The sequence below is a fragment of the Asparagus officinalis genome, chromosome 6 (assembly GCF_001876935.1).
Source record: "Asparagus officinalis chromosome 6, Aspof.V1, whole genome shotgun sequence".
Lineage (NCBI taxonomy): Eukaryota > Viridiplantae > Streptophyta > Magnoliopsida > Asparagales > Asparagaceae > Asparagus > Asparagus officinalis.
This window is the reverse complement of record NC_033799.1, coordinates 12,527,591-12,546,994: the sequence shown is the minus strand read 5'-3', so window position 1 is coordinate 12,546,994 and position 19,404 is coordinate 12,527,591. Positions and strand designations below refer to the sequence as shown.

Below are 19,404 nucleotides of genomic sequence, written 5' to 3'. Positions count from 1 at the left end.
TATTATATAATAATATATTACATAATACTATTAATATATGTTATTAAATTATATTATTAAAATATTAATATATATTACTAAAATATTATATAATATTATAATAAATACGTTATACTATAATTACTAATTAATATTATATAATAATATATTACATAATACTATTAATATATGTTATTAAATTATATTATTAAAATATTAATATATATTACTAAAATATTATATAATATTATAATAAATACGTTATACTATAATTACTAATTAATATTATATAATAATATATTACATAATATTATTAATATATGTTATTAAAATATTATATATATATATTAATAAATATTAATATATGTTATTATATAATATTATTAATATATGTTATTACAATATTATATAATATTATAATAAATACGTTATACTATAATTACTATTATATAATATTATTAATATATGTTATTAAATTATGTCATTAAAATATTAATATATGTTATATTTTATATATCATGTCATATATTTGTAATATAATTAGCATGTATTAGTTAAGTAATACAAAAATATTTTAAAATTATCCCAATTGCCTTCAAAGTGGAACAACATTGTTCCAATATGGAGGATGGGATAAATTTTTACTATTGGGATAAAATTTTTGTATATGAGCGGGGTAATTTTATCCCAAATGGTGTAATTATCTCACTATTGTTCCAAAAAACCAATAACACAAAAAAGTATTATCCTTGTTCCATTGTCCTAATGAATAACACTATAAAATAGAATCCCCAAAATTATCCCATTATCTTCCAAAATATCCCAACCAATAACCCCCTAAGGGAATTAAATCTATTTTGTTGGATAAAATAAAACTAATTATACTTATTCAAAAGTACTCCAAATTCTTTCACAGCCAGAGGAGCTACATGTAAGGTCGAAGACTCTAACAACAAGCTTCTGCAACTCTAGTGCTGATGCACTATAAGACTCCCACCAATCAGTTGTCAATTTAAATAGAGTGTGATTAACAGTGTATTTCCTATAAAAAATCTAGTCAATTAAGGTTTAATATTATGCATATTTACTTGGAGACTTTTTCTTTCTATTTCTCTTAGCTATCTCCATACCAAAAAGACCCCAAATATGCCTGTATATATCCAACTGCCTATCAACCTTGTCTTGGTCTTGTATGAGCACCATCTTCTCAATGACTTGATAAAGACCTTCCATAACTTCGTCATCCCCTTGGATGTTTGGATGGTCATAGAAAAATGCAGGATTAAAGTAATATTTTGTAGCATGCAAAGGCCGATGAAGCTGACCTTGCCACTTCTTATCAATGATATTAAACACCTCAGAATATTTTATTGAATTATCATGAAACAATAACCTCCTTAGCTCTATCCATCGCCTCATAAATGAATCCCATAGCAGGTTTCTTGTCACCATCAATAAGTTTCAAAACACCAATGAGAGGAGCTGTGAGCTTGAGAATATGAGTAATGTTGTTCCAAAAAGATGACATATTTACTATCTTTTCAGCTGATTTGCCCTTTGAATCTCTTGCCAACTTTGCCTTCATTTCTCCAAATTACACATCACCCTGAGGTTATTTTGTTGTCTATGGATGCTTGGCAAAGTCATAAATGACGTGGCAAACAGTGTCACTGCCGGTCTAAGAAGCTTGCTGTTGTTAGTTTTACCTCATCAGCTTCAAAACCCACGCATGTGAGTAGATGAATCCCGTCGACTCTATAGCTCTACTCTAGTTTAGCTTCACAGATGATAGTTTACCAATATCTTTCAGCATGAGGTTGATACAGTGAGCAGCACATGAGGTTTAATATAAATGAGGATACTCTTTTTTCAATTTCGCTCCTATAAAAAAAATAAATATTAGAGCATCCTAACATAACAAAAGATTCATAACCAAAATAAAATCAATTGCTTAAATTTTGTCTGCATATTTAAGACTAGAATGGTTATCTGTGATGTTCTGAATTACATTATGGGGTCCTATAAGCTTAATCTGCTCACGAAGTATCTCAAACATCCTATCACCCGTCTTGATCTCATCAGAAGCATCAATAGAGGAAATAAACACCGTACCATGAGGAGAGTTCACGAGAAAGCTGATCAATGTCCTCCCCTTTCTGTCACTCCAACCATCTGACATGAAAGAACAACCTTTGATAGCCCACACCTCCTTATGAGGTTGTATCAGATCATCGATGTACTTTTTCTCATTCCTAAGCAAAGGCTCTCTCAAGTGGTGTAATATCGGAGGAGGCAAGTTAGGCCCAAAAGCCCCTACGGACTTCATCATGATTTTGAAAGACCTAAGTCGAGCCACATTAAAGAGAATGCCGACTTGATACTACCACCGAGCTATATCTTGATGCACTTTAGCCACTGGATCTTTGTTGAGGTTTTTTTCAATACACGTTTGTCTCAACTTGTGCTTCTTTCATTCTTGGCGACCTCTAGAGCAAAATCGAATGTAAGAAATACATGCATGGACCCCTTCCTCTTTGGGCCTATGGAAGATCTCACACTGTGCAAGCCAACACTCCCCCTTTCTCTTGCCGTTATCAAAGATGACCTAGGAGCCACCGAGCCTTTTCCCCTATCTCTAGGTGCTTGTACTTCTTCATCTTCAAGCTCCTCATCATCGACCTCCACTATGTTCTCATCTCCAAGATCGGGGACATCAATAGCTTGTTCTCTTTTAGCTATCTTTTGTCTTTCATCATAATCTTTTAGCTCTAAAACCACATCGAGAAGGACTTTTTGACAAATCCTTACATTTTTTCGTTTCTTATCTGTCCCGATAAGATGCTCTTTTTGTCGTGATATGCCGCAATTTGTGATCTTATTACAAAATATGCACTTGTGTCTATGGGAGTTCCCATCAACAACTAATCAAGTATATTTCCATGTAGGATCTTGTCTTCTACCACTACTCGTCGATGGAGATATATCTATAAGAAAACACAAAATTTACTATTAATCACATACATTATGCAACAAAGTTCAAAAATTTGCAAATAATATACTATATAGATTTAGTGAATCACACTTGTACTTCAATTTCCATACAATCATACAAATTATTCAAACTTTCATACTAGTGTATTGCTAAAATTTAATTTTCTCTTTACACATTACAAATAGAGAATGTGAATCAAGTCAACTAGCATCAAATAGCAAGAAAGAATTAATACTAGCACGAGAGCAATAAGCTTGAACAAAACAAGAAAATTTCAATTTTCAATAGTCATATGTATTATGTACTATTAAATACCAATTTAAGTGTTAACAAAAAAAATCAATTAGATCATAGCTTCATTACCATAACATCGTAAATCTCTACAATGATGAGTGTCATTTACTAATATGTAAATATTTACTAAAACAAAGTTAATAAACATAAAATTAAACAATGTCACTGTCACATACTACCTAGCAGTCAATGATCTCAAAATATGCAGTCAATGATCTTAAAATATTCAAATAAGCTAACCAAGCCTGAACTTTGTGAGAGCAGCCAGCAGTAAAGAACAAATTAGTGGAGATCCATTCAATCGGGGAAAAAAACACTGTAGTAATCGGCATGCAAAAACATAGCAGCAGCCAAGTAGGAGTTCGTTCAACCCAAAAGAAAAAAGCAATGAAAGGAAACCAAGAAGAGAGCAGTGGCCAGAAGCAATACAAAACAACACAATGGCAGAAAAAAAGAAGCAGGAGCAAGAAAAATAGAAGGAAACAACAGCAAAAAAAGAAGAAGAAGAAGAAGAGAAAGAAAAACTTAGAAGAAATGATAGAGAACTTACCTAGCCCTTGAGAGGAGAGGAGAAGAAGCCAATAGTAGCCACTGTAGCCCTTGAGAGGAAAAGGAAGTTGAAAGAAGCAGCTTTGAACACTAAACTCAGATCTGATCTCTTGGATAAGCTTCACATTTGAATCGGGTTTAAGATAACATTAGGTCCATACCCAATAACCCGACTTTATTAGCTTAAAAATCTGTTCAAACGCATCAGGAACTGAGGCGATCGCCTCATTCGGGATGCAAAACGCTTGAGGGGCGCTGTGAGGTGCGCGCCTCATGTAAGGACAACGCCCCACACCTGATGCGGGGCGCTGTTCCTCCGCCCTACAGCGCCTTGCGCCCGTGGCACGCGCCTCACAACGCTTTTAAAAACACTGATAAATGCATCTTTGGAATGTGTCAAGAAACTTCTCATGTTTGTTTATCACATGGGAGAGTTTTTCAAGAAGCTTTCTCATAATATGCCATAAACAAAAATGGTGTTTAGCATTTGGAAATACAAGTCTAATAGCAGCTTTCATTGCCCTGTCTTGATCTGTTAGGATCGCAGTTGGAGGTTTTTCACCGATAGCAATTAACTAAGTTCTCATTAACCAAACAAATGTTGAGGTTGACTCATTTGCAAATAAAGCACATCCCAAAATGATTGATTGTAAATGATTATTTGCTCCAATGAAAGGAGCAAAAGGCATGCAGTATTGATTGGTGATGTATGTTGCATCAAAAGAAGCAACATCGTTAAAGACATTTTTTAGATAATGGTGCTCATCCCAATCTATAGCATAAAAGAAATCAGGATCTCTTTCTCTCATGTGCATAAAATGCTCAATCATTGTATTGACATCTCCCGATTGTAGTGATATACGTTTCTCTTTATCAACATGATTTCTAATATCCTTCTAAACAACCAACACTATCGTAACCACCATGTTGTTTTGCCATTGATGCATAAATTTTGCTCACCCCTACACCTACGACATGTAAGGTGCTAATATTATGTTTTTGTGATAATGTAATGCCCCTATGACAAGGTAAATAGTGAGCATACATTGGTGAAAATTCATGATTGTGCTCCTTGATAAATTCATGTACAACCCTTTTTTATTTTCCATTCTTTTCACATGCAACATTACTTTACACCCAAATTTTAAATAAGGCCGAGGATAAACGGCATCCAAGTTTCGCTTCTCTCCATGTCTTATACAAGCATATTTAACATCAATAAACTCATCAGTTATTATTGAGCGACAAGATGCTTTGGTTGAAACACCAAGTCCAAAAGTCTTTGCATATTTTTTATAATGAGAATAAGCCTATTCTTGTGTCTTAAAATCCATATCTTTATATGGCTCTATAATTTCACATTCTTCATGTGAAATATTTCTGCCAGTCTCCGCCATATCTTCTACCTCTTGGGCGTTGTCGTCACTAATATCACTGATTTCAAATGAAGATTGATTTAAATCAAAGTTCTTCATTAAACACCTATCATTAATAATCAAATGAAAATAATTAATTTAAAGGATCAACAAAAGAATAATTAAAAAACTATCAGATTACTGAATATAAAGAAATATATAAAAGAAAGATCATAAACATGTACCTCAAATTTAGAATTCAATTGATTGTTTTTAAACTAAAATTGCTCTTACTAACACAACAATAAGTGAGAGCAAACAAAACCCATTAGAGAATGAAATAGCTTCTGTAGTTAAACTGAGAAAAGGGATTTTGGGTTTGGTGGGGATAAATTCTTTCGCGCCAATCGATTGGGAAGCGTAAGTCTACAGCTTGCACGTAGGGGTAACTTTGTTATTTCCGAGTTTATGAAACCAGGGGTATTTAGGTAAATCATTATACCTATTCCTAAATATAAAGCTAGGGACAGATGGCATCTAGAATACTGGGGACATTAAGATAATATTCCCATATTCTATTCTTTCAAAGAAGATAGGACAGATGACATAACCACATCCCGAGTGTAGGTCAGCAGTCGGTCTACCCGTCTGCTGTTAGAAGTCCTCAATTGTTACATATTGGAGGTATCTCGAACTGCAATTCAATTACGAAAATTGGGTTTGATTTGAGCTCGAGATTTGCATCTACTTTCTACTCGGTTTCTGGTTGGAGATCCTCCTCAGGCTCCAGATTTATTTGATATGCTTCTGGCTCCAAATGAGGTTCACACTTTAGAATGACCTTTTGATATGCATCAGCTTCTGGTTCACATTTTGGATCAGTCCTTGATTCTAGCTCATTCTCGAATTTTGCCTTTGGTTCTAGCTCTATTTTTTGATTGAACTCAGGTTCAGACTGCAAGTTGACATCTGGAAGCTGTCGAAATACTAGTGTTGACTTTGCTTCAGGCTTTGAGGAGAAATAGTAATATATTCTAGTTGGTTGACAAGAATATCTCCTTTCGAGAAGAAACTTCATTGGTTTCGTGGATGGCTGAATGGTGACCTAAATAATTTCTAGACCACCATTCTTGAGATGCTTTCTTGAGCCTACACTCAGCAAGTGGATATAGGATTGAAAAGTATCAGTTTTCAAGTAAAAAAATTACTGTTTTTGTATTCTAGCGTCTGACATGTTTATTGGGAATGATTGGGTGCTTGTGGGGTAGGTATTAGGGAAAATGCGTTTGTGTTTGGGGCTGTTGTGAGCTGCTGGACAGAGAGCAAAGGGGCTTGAGTTGCTGCAGGAAAGGAAAAGAGGGGGAGGGTTTTTTTTGGGTGTGCGAACAGTAACCAAATATTATTGTTCACATGAACAGTGACTTCAGATCAAAGAGAGGGTTGATTTGCTGATAGAAAATGAATAAAATAATGCCACAGATAAGGGATTTGGGTTTCACACCTTTAAACTCACACAAAGCAAGTCACGTGCTTATTTTTCAAACTCATAATTTTTATTCATCAATTACTATATCTTAAATAGAATACATGTTATTTATAGATAAACCTAATTATACAAATAAATCTCAATCCTGACAACAAATCAGAACCAATGAAACATACAAATCAACTAATGAAATAGAAAATCAACTAAGTAACCAGATATCTAACCAAGATATCAAATAAAAATCCAATAATGTTATTCGAATCCTAACTAAGTTTCCTAATCCCAACTATAGTAATTCTGATCCTGTCAGCTGTTCTGCATGAGTTTTGTTAGTGCTATTTTATCCGGGCTCTTTCAAGAGCGCTTTTGTTCTTCTTGTTATTTTACATTGACTCTTGAATGCCATGGTTCGCGGTTGTTGGTTCTCGTTTCTCATTCCCAGTTTTCTCCTACATTTCCCCTTTATTTTTTCCCTGATGAAATGACCTTTTCGTGGCACTTGATTTATAATTTTGTGTTGCTCTTCTAGGTTCATTGCAGGTTCTTCTTGTGTGCTTAACAATGCTATGCTGTTTAACATCCTCTGCTTTTCCAATATAAGATATATGAATCCATGGCGTGTTTGCATATTTTTTGCTTTATATTCCTTTTTTACTTGAATTATCAGGGTGATCTACGGGATGCTTTGCACATTAGAAGAAGTCTATTGAGAGTGACTATGGAATTAGTCAATTTTGAGGTTTGTCTGTAACTTGCTAATTTGGCGGTGTCAGTGCTGTAACATACTTTTTTTAAGTCCTTCAAGACGCTTGCAACTTGTCTACATAATCTGGATTCCATTTGTTGGCAGGAACCTATCTGTCTCAGTGAAGATGATGTGACACTCATTCCTGCAGCTGTTTTTTCACTTTGTGCTGGTTCTGTTGCAAATTTGCCTAATTCAGGAGGGATGACATACTTGTCCGAGGAAAATAAAGAAAAGGTTGTGGTATGATTTGTCTTACAAGTTATCATTTATACCTGTTCTGGGGTTTCTTTGTTCAGCTTTTGTTAATCTTGGGTATTATGATATTTTATGAAATATAGTTCTTGGCGGAGGGTGATGACCAGAAATTTCTCGCTGAAGTAATTGAATGTTCTGTGGAAGCCTTGTCAGCAATGGAAAATGGTTCCATTGAGGTGCCATATTCTTCCTATTCTTTCTCGCTGAACCTTCAAGGTTTCATGCATTTATGACGTATATGTTTCTTCAGGTGAAATTGGAGCAACATCATGGCATACGTCTTCCCCAGCAAGTAAAGCAACCATTAATCCATGAAATGGAAGATTACATTGCCACTCTTGTAGCTTCAGAAGAATGCGTCAAGAAGCTAATGTTGGCTGATCTTGTCAACTTCTGTTCTCTTTTATGTAATTGGATCTATATTTCAATATTTGTAAGGTAACTTTCCTTCTATTTCTGTCTTTTTTTTAAAATTTTCTCCTCTCTTTAGGTATATTACTATTATTTTCATATTGCGTGGATATAGGTTACTATTTGTTGGCAATTTCTAGCCCAATGTCATGGCTAATCACTTTATTTGTCCATAGCAAAGTAGAATTGGAGTGTCATCCATTTTCATATCCAGTTTAAATGTATTCATTTTTTCTTGTGATTCACTTCAGTTTAATGCATTTTCTCTGGTGTTGGAAGCCAAACTGATAACCAAAATCATTATATTGGAAAAGTTTGTTTAAATTTCATTTTATATAGGTCCCCGCTAAAAGTTTATGTTGGCTGTCAGCTTTTTAGCACCATTCTCCTTTATTCTGGCTCGGTGAAGGTAGTTTGATAAATAAGGTACTTGCCACCATTTTGTAAAAATTAGGATTTAGTAGGTCGAACATAGCTTAGAATGAAATATGTTATTTTAGCAAAAACAGGATACAATATGGGATATTGTGCATTTTGGTGGCCAAAAATCCCTAGGAGTTATTATTTTCCCTACTTTGGATTGATAAATCTCATGATTTGGCGATTGTAGAGGCGAATTTTGATTGAATCTAAGTGGGATGGTTGATATGTGAAACCACTTCTGGTGTATTCTGCAAATGTAGGATACCCATGGCATTGAGAGAAAAATTGTTAGTGAGATATATAATGCCATACTTTACAGGTCAGGATGAAGGTTAAGAAAGCTTGGTCCAAAATATGCCAGTAGTTGAAATAAGAATATTAAGTTGGGTTAATGGTGAAACACAATCAGATTGTGCTCAAATTAAGGTTATCTATAACAAGCTGTAGATAGCTTCAGTTTGGGGTACAATTCAGGTGAACTAATCAAGATGGTAATCTTAGTGAACATGAATTGAAGGATTAGTTATTAAACACAATAAGATACGGTTCAAATCAAGTATATTTGTTAACAAGCTGGGGATGACTTCAACTGGGGGTAAAGTTTTGGAGAATTCATCGGGATGGTCATGGTAATCTTAGTGAGCATGAGTTGAAGCTGAACTAAAAGAGGAAACATGGCAATGAGCCTTTATAAAGCTGAATGGAGAAGAATGATACGGGTAGTCGAACCCAGTTTATACGGATGTCTCATTGGCAGATTACTTCAATGATTTAAAGGTCCTTAGGGTCTATATCTATGTTGCATAGCTACTGGTGCAAGAACGAGTACAGAACATAAGATTGTAGAAGGTAGATTGTAAGGATACGCCTGTATTAATGTTGAAGTTAATAATTTACATTAATTTAAATGAGATCAATATTGTGTTTTCTGGTACACAAGTTACAAAAATCAAAATTTCATTAACGTTTTAATTTTTCTTTTGTTATGTATATAACGAATTGTAAAACAGCTGATTTTTTTATCAAGCCTTGAGCCCGTAAACTCATTGGCACAGTGTAAGATGTGGGACCTAGTAAGTGTAGCACCCTATTTGGCTCAATCCACTACTAAATCAGCTAGTCGATGCTCTCTGTCCATTATTCTTGCAATATGTAGCTTCAAAACTGTACCCCGCTGAGCACTTATGACCCTCGCTCTGCATTATGTTAAAAATCCCAAGCAGTTGATCGGCCTTGCACACTGCCTCCAAAACGTCTCTATTAGTCAATCCCTTTTTTCTATTTCTGAATCTTGCATAAATTTTCATCTTTTGCCCTCCTCATTGGCTACCATAGTTGGGCAATCTTCCTAAGTTTCGCAAATTTAGTAACATATTAATTCCAGTGCTATCTATTTGCCTTAGTCTCACAAGCTGTAACTACATCTTTATACAAGCTGTCCTAGGGAAAAATATTTGTAGAAAACTCTCGGAATGTCTTTTACATATTGGCTTAGAAGGCCTCTCTTCGTCTTCATCCCACCAAGTCCTAGCTGCATTCACGAACTGCAGCTGTACGATATGCAACCTATCTTCTGCTACTTTCCTGTGCGCAAAAATGCAGTCCATGGTTTTCAACTACATGTCCATCTCATATCCTTCGTCCATCTCATATCCTTCCTCTGTCCCAACAAAATTAGATGGGTTCAACTCTCGAAAGTAAGAGGTGTTACCCTTCCCTTTTGTTGCTTGATGTTGCTCATCTCTTTGACAGTTCTGTGCTACTAACTCCCTGATCACCGTTGCAAGCTCTGTTTGAGTAATTTGCTATCCCTCTGGTTTGACTAATGATCAGCTGCACCACAAAGGAGGCATAGACCATTGGGCTTCCTACAATCCTTCACGTGCCCAAGCTTAGCACAAAAATGAAATGCCTTGTCTTGCTTACATGATGCTAGTTGGGTTGGTGCTATGATCTGAACTGAGAATTTTTAAAAGCACCCAGAATAATTAATACTTCAAATTATGTTTTGCAACACCAAATTTAAAGAAAGTCCATAACCTTTTATACAACATGTTTTGCCCACTTGACCGATTTTTTATTATTCATTTTATTTTAAATTTTTATTGTTTTTAGATTTCACTCTAATCCACTAATTCTTGTATCACTAAAATTAAGAAGATTTTAACAAATCCTAACCATTTCTTCACAATTCTTTTACCTTCATGTAAAGATAAAAGAGAGACTATAGTCTCTCTTGTTTCTTCAGATACCGAATTAAAGAAAAAAAGAAAAAGAAAAAGAGAAACAAAAAGAAGAGGGGGGATCGATTACTAGAGGAGAAAGATCAAGCTTAGGTTGTATCTCTTCTGGATCACGTCAAGGTGATCTCCATGCCTCCACAATGTGCTCTATTTAGGTTAGAGGGACAAGATATTGACCAAACAAAGCTTGCAGGGGCGATCAGAGAGTTAGTTGCATAGAGATGAGCAACATCAGACTGCAAAGGGGTAGGGCAACATCTCTGACTTTAAAAGGTTGAACCGTCTAAGTTTATTGAGATAGAGGAAGGATATAAGGCAGACATGTGGTTGAAATCCACGGGTTGTCTTTTGAGGGTAGCAGAAGTAGCAAAAGAAGATGTGGTGAATATTGTATCCATGCAGTTCGTGAATGTAGCTAGGACTTGGTGGGATAAAGAGAAAAAAAGCTTTCTAGGCCAATTATGTGGTAGACATTCTAGGAGTTTTATGTAAACATTTTCGTCTAAGATAGCCTGCATAGAGATGAAGGGAGTCTAGGCAAAGAGGTAGCACTTGTTGAATTTCTAAAAGTTACCAGATTTGTCTCGGTTATGATAGCGAATGAGGAGGATGAAGATTTATGTAGTGTTTAAATTTTGAGATCCAGAAACAAATGTACTGTAAGAAGGGACTGAGATCTATTGCGACGTCTTGGAGGCGACCCACAAAGCGAGCAACTGCTTGGTATTATTAACATGGCATAAAGCAAGGGTCATAGGCGCCTGGTGGAGCAGAGTTCTGAAGCTACTCTGCAAGAATAATGGAGAGGGTGTGATGCAGTCTAGAATGATGTACTGATCAAAGCTCTTCGCTCGATCTCCATCAGGGAGCATCAGCTAGTTGTTTTTGACAGCGGACAGAGACAAACAACGTGTTGCATTCGGTGGGTCCTATAGCTCACACCGGGACAATGGGCTCTCTGGGCGTGCCAGTTTTTGAACTCGCTACGCAAGCTACCCTCTAAAATCAAAGTCCTGGACTGAGTAGGTGCTGAAAACACGACCCTTGTCCAAAAAAGTTTCAGAGAATAGATATTAAGTGTAAGATATACGTTCGTGAAGTACATGGTGAGCATTTTAAATTAGTTTATGTACTATATAATTGACCAGGGTCAGGTGTCAGGGTTGGGGTCGGGGTTAGGGTTATGTAATTAGCTCACATTGTTGGTTGGTTGGTTTGTCACTGACGTAACACACATCCAAGCCATCACTTATGTAAAACCCCGTAAATTTTAATATATTATGACAAATAATAATAAATATGTTATATGATGATAGATAATATATATTGATGTTTGAGTATGCTAGGGATTGATTTGAGATCAATCCAATGTATATATGTGAGTATAGATGGAAAACATGCACGAAAACATGCACAAACCTGTTTCTGGGCTGTTAGTGGCAAGGGTTTAAATATCGGATATCGGGGAAATATCGGATGGTCAAAATTCATATCGGATTGCGGATATCGGGGAAATATCGGGGATATGTGGTAAATATCGGAATGCCATAATGAATGTTTGCATACATAGTATAATGCATTAAAATGTAATCTCAACATATGTAATAAAATTTAGGCATACAAAATATGAATAGTATATGTTTAGGATCACTAATCAACCTTCTAAAACAAACAAAAGTGCAAAGCAACGTTGCAACATTCGATCTGCTTTTTTTAGGGCAAAATGTCATTTGATATAATGGGAAAATCTTGATATCTCGCCCAAAAATTCCAAACACGGTATATTATTTTGGAACAAGCTATATAAAAAAGATATATTAGTCCACATATCGGCTAATATATCGGTCATATCGGGGATTTATCACTCAAAATAGCCAAAAAGCGATAAAGGATATTTAAAGACCATATCGGTTGCGGCAAGCCCTGTAAAAGGATATATCGGGGGATATATCGGACCATGTCGGGGATATTTAAAACAATGGTTAGTGGTCGACTACTACTCAGAGTAGTCGACTAACCAGCTTAGTAGTTGACTAACCAGCTTAGTGGTCGACTACTCTGAGTAGTAGTCGACTATCGAGGCTGTTTCTAGTTTTTTCTTTCAGATTTCGGGTCGGATTCGTTTTGTTTCAAATCCAGTTGTATATATGCATATATATACTCGTTTTAAAGCTCTTTCTACCCACTTTCATGTGTGTTTAACACCAGCCACCTTCCTCCTCAAACCCTAACCCTAATTATGAGTTTTTGGGAGAGTTTGAGGCGTTTGTCGAGAGGAAGGCGGAGTTTGAGATCGTGGTTAAAGGGGAGCCTTGCATATACGTGGTTGAGGAGTCCAGCAGCACTCTAAGGCAATATTATCTTCATCCACTCCTGCACCCTTAGTAATTTCATGATTAAAGTGTTAAATCCAAGTTTATATGTTTGATTCTCTTTTTGATGTGATAAAAGATAGGTTTTTTTTATAATAGATCTGTAACCTATGTTAGATCTGATGTTTTTTTTTGCTGTTAACATTAGAAATATGATCATGAGCATTATGTTTAATTTTATTCTCGTTTGAAACCTGTTAATTAAGTTTAACTTATGTGCAAAACCCTAATTTGATAATTAATTGAGTTTTCCTTGTATATTATCATGCTAAAACCTAGGGTTGTGATATCTAGGCTTTGAAATCAGATTTAAAACGAAATATAACGTCATGTGTAGTTTTCACCATGTTTTCATAATCATGTTGCTTATATGTAATTAGATGAAGAGATTTATTAATGAAGGTGTTAACTTTAATTGAACCAAGATAATTCTATGTTTATGATCAAAATAATCTCTGTTTAATGTAGGCAAATCGTGTAAATCCTGTTTGAGATTTCATAAGTGCAAATTGTTTAGTTAAATTCCTATTTGCGCATATCAGTTTGTAGTTGCATGCAGAGTAGTCGATAATTAAGATGAGTAGTCGGCTACTCTGTCTTAAAATTCATTATACAAAAATTTTCTCATAGCAGAGCAGTCGACTAATGTGTATAGTAGTCGACTACTCACACTTAGTTCGATTTTCCCAAATTCTGGATGAACTTAGAGTAGTCGACTACTCAGTCTAGTAGTCGACTACTAAAGCTGATTTCCTGAATTTTGTTTTGTTTTTGGCTGAGTTGTGTTTGCGGGTTTGAGCCGTACTTCCTTACATGTAAATTCACGAATATACAAGTATAGTGTCATTGCACACATGAGTAACCCAAAGGGGGTTTTGACAAGAGTTGGGTTGTTTGTCAGAATTAGAAGTTGTTATACACGAGTTGGATATCGTTGATGAGCCCAGCTCAACACTATATGAGATAGTGCGTCGATATACCAATATACACAAATTATACATGAAATGAATGTCGTTGATGAGCTCAGTTCAGTGCTACATGAGATAGTGTGTCGATATTCCATATGTACAGGCCGTTGAGTCGGGTTTGGATGCTTTGTATAGCAGTCCGTCCGCACGAGGGTACGATGAGGCTTGTGAGCCGACTATTTATGAGGCTTGTGAGCCATTTATTTGGATACCTATATGATAGGCCGTCCTGCACTCAGACTACGTGCTGAGATCGCGATGAGACTAATGAGTCATGTACACAGTTCAGGATACCTATAGGGTAGTCCGTTATATTGAGATTGTTGATTTATAGCCTAAATTTTAGGTGGATGTCAGTTATGAGTTCAACTCATCTTTGAGATATATGACCGAGATACTTTGCTCTTGAAAGTATACGGGAGTATATGTTGATATTTATTTTATCTCCCTAGTGATTGTGGAAGATATCATAAATACAATGTATGATATATTTCTTTACTGTTTTCTTTACTTCTTAGTTGAGATCAATGGTTAGCGATTTACAATTTAAGACATATGGTATATACATGAGGGTTTTCTTGTTTGGATTATTTTGCTCGACGTACCAGTCTCGTGTTGTGAATTTCTAATTGTTGATTTCATTAGATTGTCTATTCTTGGTTCAGTATTAATGTTTAGATATCTACAATTTGAGACAATGGTATATACATGAGGGTTTCCTTGTTTGCATTATTTCGCTCGACGTACTACGTCTCGTGTTGTAGGTTTCTAAATGTTAATTCCACTTAGATACAGGAAAAATAAATTTAGGTAAACTATGCTTATAGATAGAGCCACCACTCCATCTAATAGCCATTCTCCTGGGGGCGGATGGTGGTGATCTTGCTGTAGTGTTCTGACGCTCTTTATGTGGTTCTTTTTGTTGTTTTCTCTTCTTTCAGGCGGTACATAGGTACGGAGAGCCGCAGGATGACAAAGTTCTTGCATAGTTACCGTCACACAAGTTTTTAGAGGCTCCACAGTAGATTTTATGTTTTATTTAGACATTAGAGTTTCATTCTAATTTTGTAAAGGCAGTGTGTCTTAGTACGATTCTAGTTGATTCATGTTGACATTCTCATTGTTTCGGTTATCGGATGTATTACAGTTGAGACATGATTTTTTTATTTATGAGATACCTTTTCTATATCATGTCTATTACATTTATTCCCTTATTTTGTCTGTTTTGTACCTGCATTTCTATTTGATTCCACTAGAGGATATTGCTGTGATTAGTGAAACGTGTTTATGCACAGTGTGGGTGCATGACAAGTTAGACATCTCTGGGTTCACCTTGGATTGCAGCCTTGTATGAAACCAGGGACGTCACAACTTATGACTTGGTATGTTGAGGATATGATTGTCTGTATCTTGATGCGCACCATGATTTTTTAGACATAAGAACCATTTCAGTTACTTTCATGTATTAGATTTATTTCCCCCCTCACAAGTGAGTTAAATTATTTCAGAATAAAATCATTTTTGTAGAGATGTTACTTTGTAATCTTAAATTGCTTGTTTAACTTCTCATTATCTGTGTACTTTATTTCAGGCTAAATGAAATGAAACCAGCATGCATGACAAAGATGCATGATTTTGTCTCAAAGTTGCTGGATCTTATTGCTTGCAAGGTTGAGGAGAAATGTAATGAAATTAAGGACTGTGCTTTTGTTGGTTTAAGCTCCGTATTTGATGCATCTGGAGCAAGTGTCTCTGCTTTTCAGTGTCTTCTTTCCTGTCCCCTCTTTAGTCTTCCCAAGGAAAGTACTTCAAATTATGAATTACTTGAAGTAGTCATCCGTTCTACTGAAAATATACTGGCGGCTCTAACTAAACTGTATGCTGTAGTTTCCAGTTATGCAAGTGCCAGTAATTCTGAGATCAGAGCACATGGAATTTCTCCATCTTCTTTTACTTATCTTCCAGGGTTTAGTCCCATGGATGAATCTGGAGCACAGATTGTTGATATGGACTTGGACATCGATGATGGTTCAAAAAATGCTGAGTCTTTTGGTGCTGGCGGGAGCAATAAAGTGGTTTCTTTCTCTCCTTCACAGTGGAAACTGAAACTGGTCTCAATAATTTCGGCCTTTTTCTCACTATCACCTCCTCTTACTTGGCAAACCTTGTTTGATATGATAGAAAAAGAGAATGATGATAAGGTAATGCATATCTTCTATCGATGAGGGGGCTCTACTTTAATTTTGATTTTTTTGACTTTTTGTGCTACATTTCACTTTGTTCTCTTGAATCAGGTTTCTGAAAATATTCTCTATAATCTCTGCAAATATTTTCACGGTTCTGCTGGATCATTTTCGTCACTGGTATTGCGGACTATTATTTTATGTTGTGTAAATTATTGATATACCTCCAATTTCTTTCATGTAGAGTGTTGTACTAAGAAGTTATTTACTGGTTAGAGTGGCTCATGGCTTATATTACTACAATATACTTATATATTTTCTGTTTGGTAGGTCAGTTTGGTTATCAACATAATGGGGACAAATGTGGGCGTGAAACTATACAGTGTCAATATATTATCCGCTATACATGCTTTGCTTGCGACCTTACTGTCAATATCTTCTAGGAGCAAGCTTGTTGATGACGTGCAATATTCACGGATAACAGTTCCTGAAGAGGTATGCTTAGGTTTTTGTGTTGCTCTCATTAAGATGGTTTAAGGAATTTAAATGGTGATTTAGTAATTTGCATGTACAATTTAATAGATATATGTAGCATCTGTCTAAATGAATATTATATATTTACAAGTTCAATAAGGCTGTGAATCCCTTTACATGAATTGGGTGAATGCAAGTCCAACCTAGCCAATTCTTCGCTGTTCAAGCAGCATTAGTCGCATGAATCCTATTTTGCTCATCTGATGAATTTTATGTAGTCTGAGGTAACTTGTTAGTCAATGTAGCTTTTTGTCCACTAAGTACTACTCCCTTCCCTTTTTCATTGTATATAAACCTTTAACTGCATACTTGGGTTGGGTTATGCACTTCATGCTCAAAATTTCTTCTTGTTTGGTTGTATGAGTTTGTATTTCATAACCAGAGAAAAGCTTGCCTACCTATTGACCTGTTAGGTGATGCGGACCTGTTGTCTTCTCTATTTTGAAGGGTAAAAATATTCATATTCTTTTTGCAGTGAAGGTCTGTGTTTTTGTCTAATATGTTGCACCATGTGGATTCTAACTCTTATAATCTTTTTTCTTATTAGCTTCATATTTCCTGATTATTTTTAGCGATTCCATTAATGTGCTAGCTCCTGGAAAATGGTCTAATCTCGATTTTTTTGTGAATTGCAGAATCTATCTTCTCTTGCAGGCTTGGTAAATGAAGTTGCAGAGACTGGTCTACCTGATTGGTTTGCTCGTATTACACTAATTGACTGCATCTGCAATTTTGTGTTGCTTGAACCTCATGTTGCACAGGTGATACATTTAGTTTATCTTTTTTTCATTCGATAGTTCTGTTGAATATGTTCTTGTGCTTATGTTTTAACCTGTTTCTTCTATATGCATTAGGTTATGATTGGAAGACTTCTAGCACTGCTTCAAGACACTGATTATCGGGTTAGACTCTTTCTTGCAAAAAAAGTGGGCATTCTTTTCCAAACATGGGATGGTCATGATGAACTGTTTCATGACATTTGGTATGTACTGTTTCGTGCCCAATTAACTGCAATATACGTTTCCCGTGTAGTTTGGTGGTTGGGCGTATTCATAATATGTGTTACTAACATATGCTTGTTCTTAAATATCACACAATTTTCATTAATATTACATTAAAACATCCCAGCCAAGCGTAACACTGTTTTTCCTCCATGTGTATTACGTGTGTGCATCAGTAATAATTAATCATGAAGTTGTGATCCCACCAAGGTGCCATATTAAGTAGTGGTTTGCTATAACATCAATTTAAAGCTGTATCTATGACTGCAACAAGGCCAGGTATCATTTAAAAAATCTGACTCTTTTAGATAGATTCCATGACCCCAGGACCCTGAGCAAACATTTACGCTGTTTGGTTTTTGGAATCCGGTTCCCACTCTGCTGGAGGCCTCTGTCTGGATGACTCTACCAAAAATTTTGTTGATCTATCCGTATATAGATATTGTTGATTCAGCTTATGGTTACTCCGTTACTGTATGAGCTACATAAATTTGAAAGCTGAAACCATTATATTCTTTCGAAGAATTTGAATGGGTTTTTAGTTGGATCTCTTGCTTGGCTCGTGTAGCTATTGGCTGGTATCAGATACAACAGAATCTCTCTCGTGACTGTAGTTTGTGTTTAATTGGTTTTGATAAGTGATTAGTCAAGTTAGGTAATGGGTTAAAATCTTGACACCTGCAACGCATTTCATCTGCTAGGGCTTCTCTCCAAGTTACTATCACATACCTGAAATGGCGGTAGCATATGTGAATGGGTTTATTGCGTAGAAGTTAATGGAGGGCAAACAACTATTTCACAAGACTCGCATAAGATTACAATATTTGGTAGACTCAGTGTTTGCTCAACTGACTATGATACTTGGAAAGCAGATGCAGTTTTGTACCCACAATGTTTTGAAGAAAAACTGATGTGGTTGCCTCTTAGGAAACCTAATATACGCGTGTCCATGGATATTCCACTCTATTGGCTAAAGATGCTTTCAGATAAAAATTATGATGAAATGTTGTGCAGAAATGTAAAAGAAGATTAACATAAAACTAATACACCTAGTAAAAAGTATTTCTGATATTAGTGCTTTTGGACTAGAGTAGGCTCACCTGTAGTGAGGTTGTGGGAGCAGATGACTGGCAGATATTTTGACTAAAAATAAAAAAATGAAAAATCTACTAGAGGTGAAAGCAGTTTGGCGGATATTGCAGATCCATATCCATTTCCACTTTCATTCAATGAAGATATCCCATTGATATTAAACAAGGTTCAAAAGCTTGTATATCCATATTTATCAACATGTGAACGCGAATAGATATTATTCACTTTCACTTGAGTAGGCATACTGAGAAAGCAGCTTGAGATACTTTTTTAACCATATCAATTTTTAGTATGTTCTGCTGCTGGATATGCATATATCATGTATGTGGCTCTAAACACATAAATGCCCTTGTTCTGAGACATCCACAGTGTGCACACGCATCTATATCTGGATGTATTTGCGTATGTCAGTTTCAATTGTGACACATGCTACAATGGTCTTTGAATGGTAATTTATCCTTTGTCTTGTATGCCAAAATCATGTTAGCAAATATGGAATTCACCCATATTCATTTGCAT

The 19,404-nt window shown here is 35.6% G+C and overlaps 1 protein-coding gene across 1 annotated transcript in view; it reads left to right on the top strand.

Moving 5' to 3' along the window:
- Window positions 1–19,404, top strand: part of LOC109845768 (serine/threonine-protein kinase ATM) — a 107,350-nt gene that overhangs the window by 26,128 nt on the left and 61,818 nt on the right. Inside the window, exons 17-25 of the mRNA XM_020415037.1 lie at window positions 7,323–7,394; window positions 7,506–7,643; window positions 7,742–7,834; window positions 7,909–8,096; window positions 15,667–16,276; window positions 16,370–16,438; window positions 16,589–16,753; window positions 17,428–17,553; window positions 17,647–17,774. Coding sequence (XP_020270626.1) covers window positions 7,323–7,394; window positions 7,506–7,643; window positions 7,742–7,834; window positions 7,909–8,096; window positions 15,667–16,276; window positions 16,370–16,438; window positions 16,589–16,753; window positions 17,428–17,553; window positions 17,647–17,774 — 1,589 coding nt within the window. The remainder of the gene's footprint in view (window positions 1–7,322; window positions 7,395–7,505; window positions 7,644–7,741; window positions 7,835–7,908; window positions 8,097–15,666; window positions 16,277–16,369; window positions 16,439–16,588; window positions 16,754–17,427; window positions 17,554–17,646; window positions 17,775–19,404) is intronic.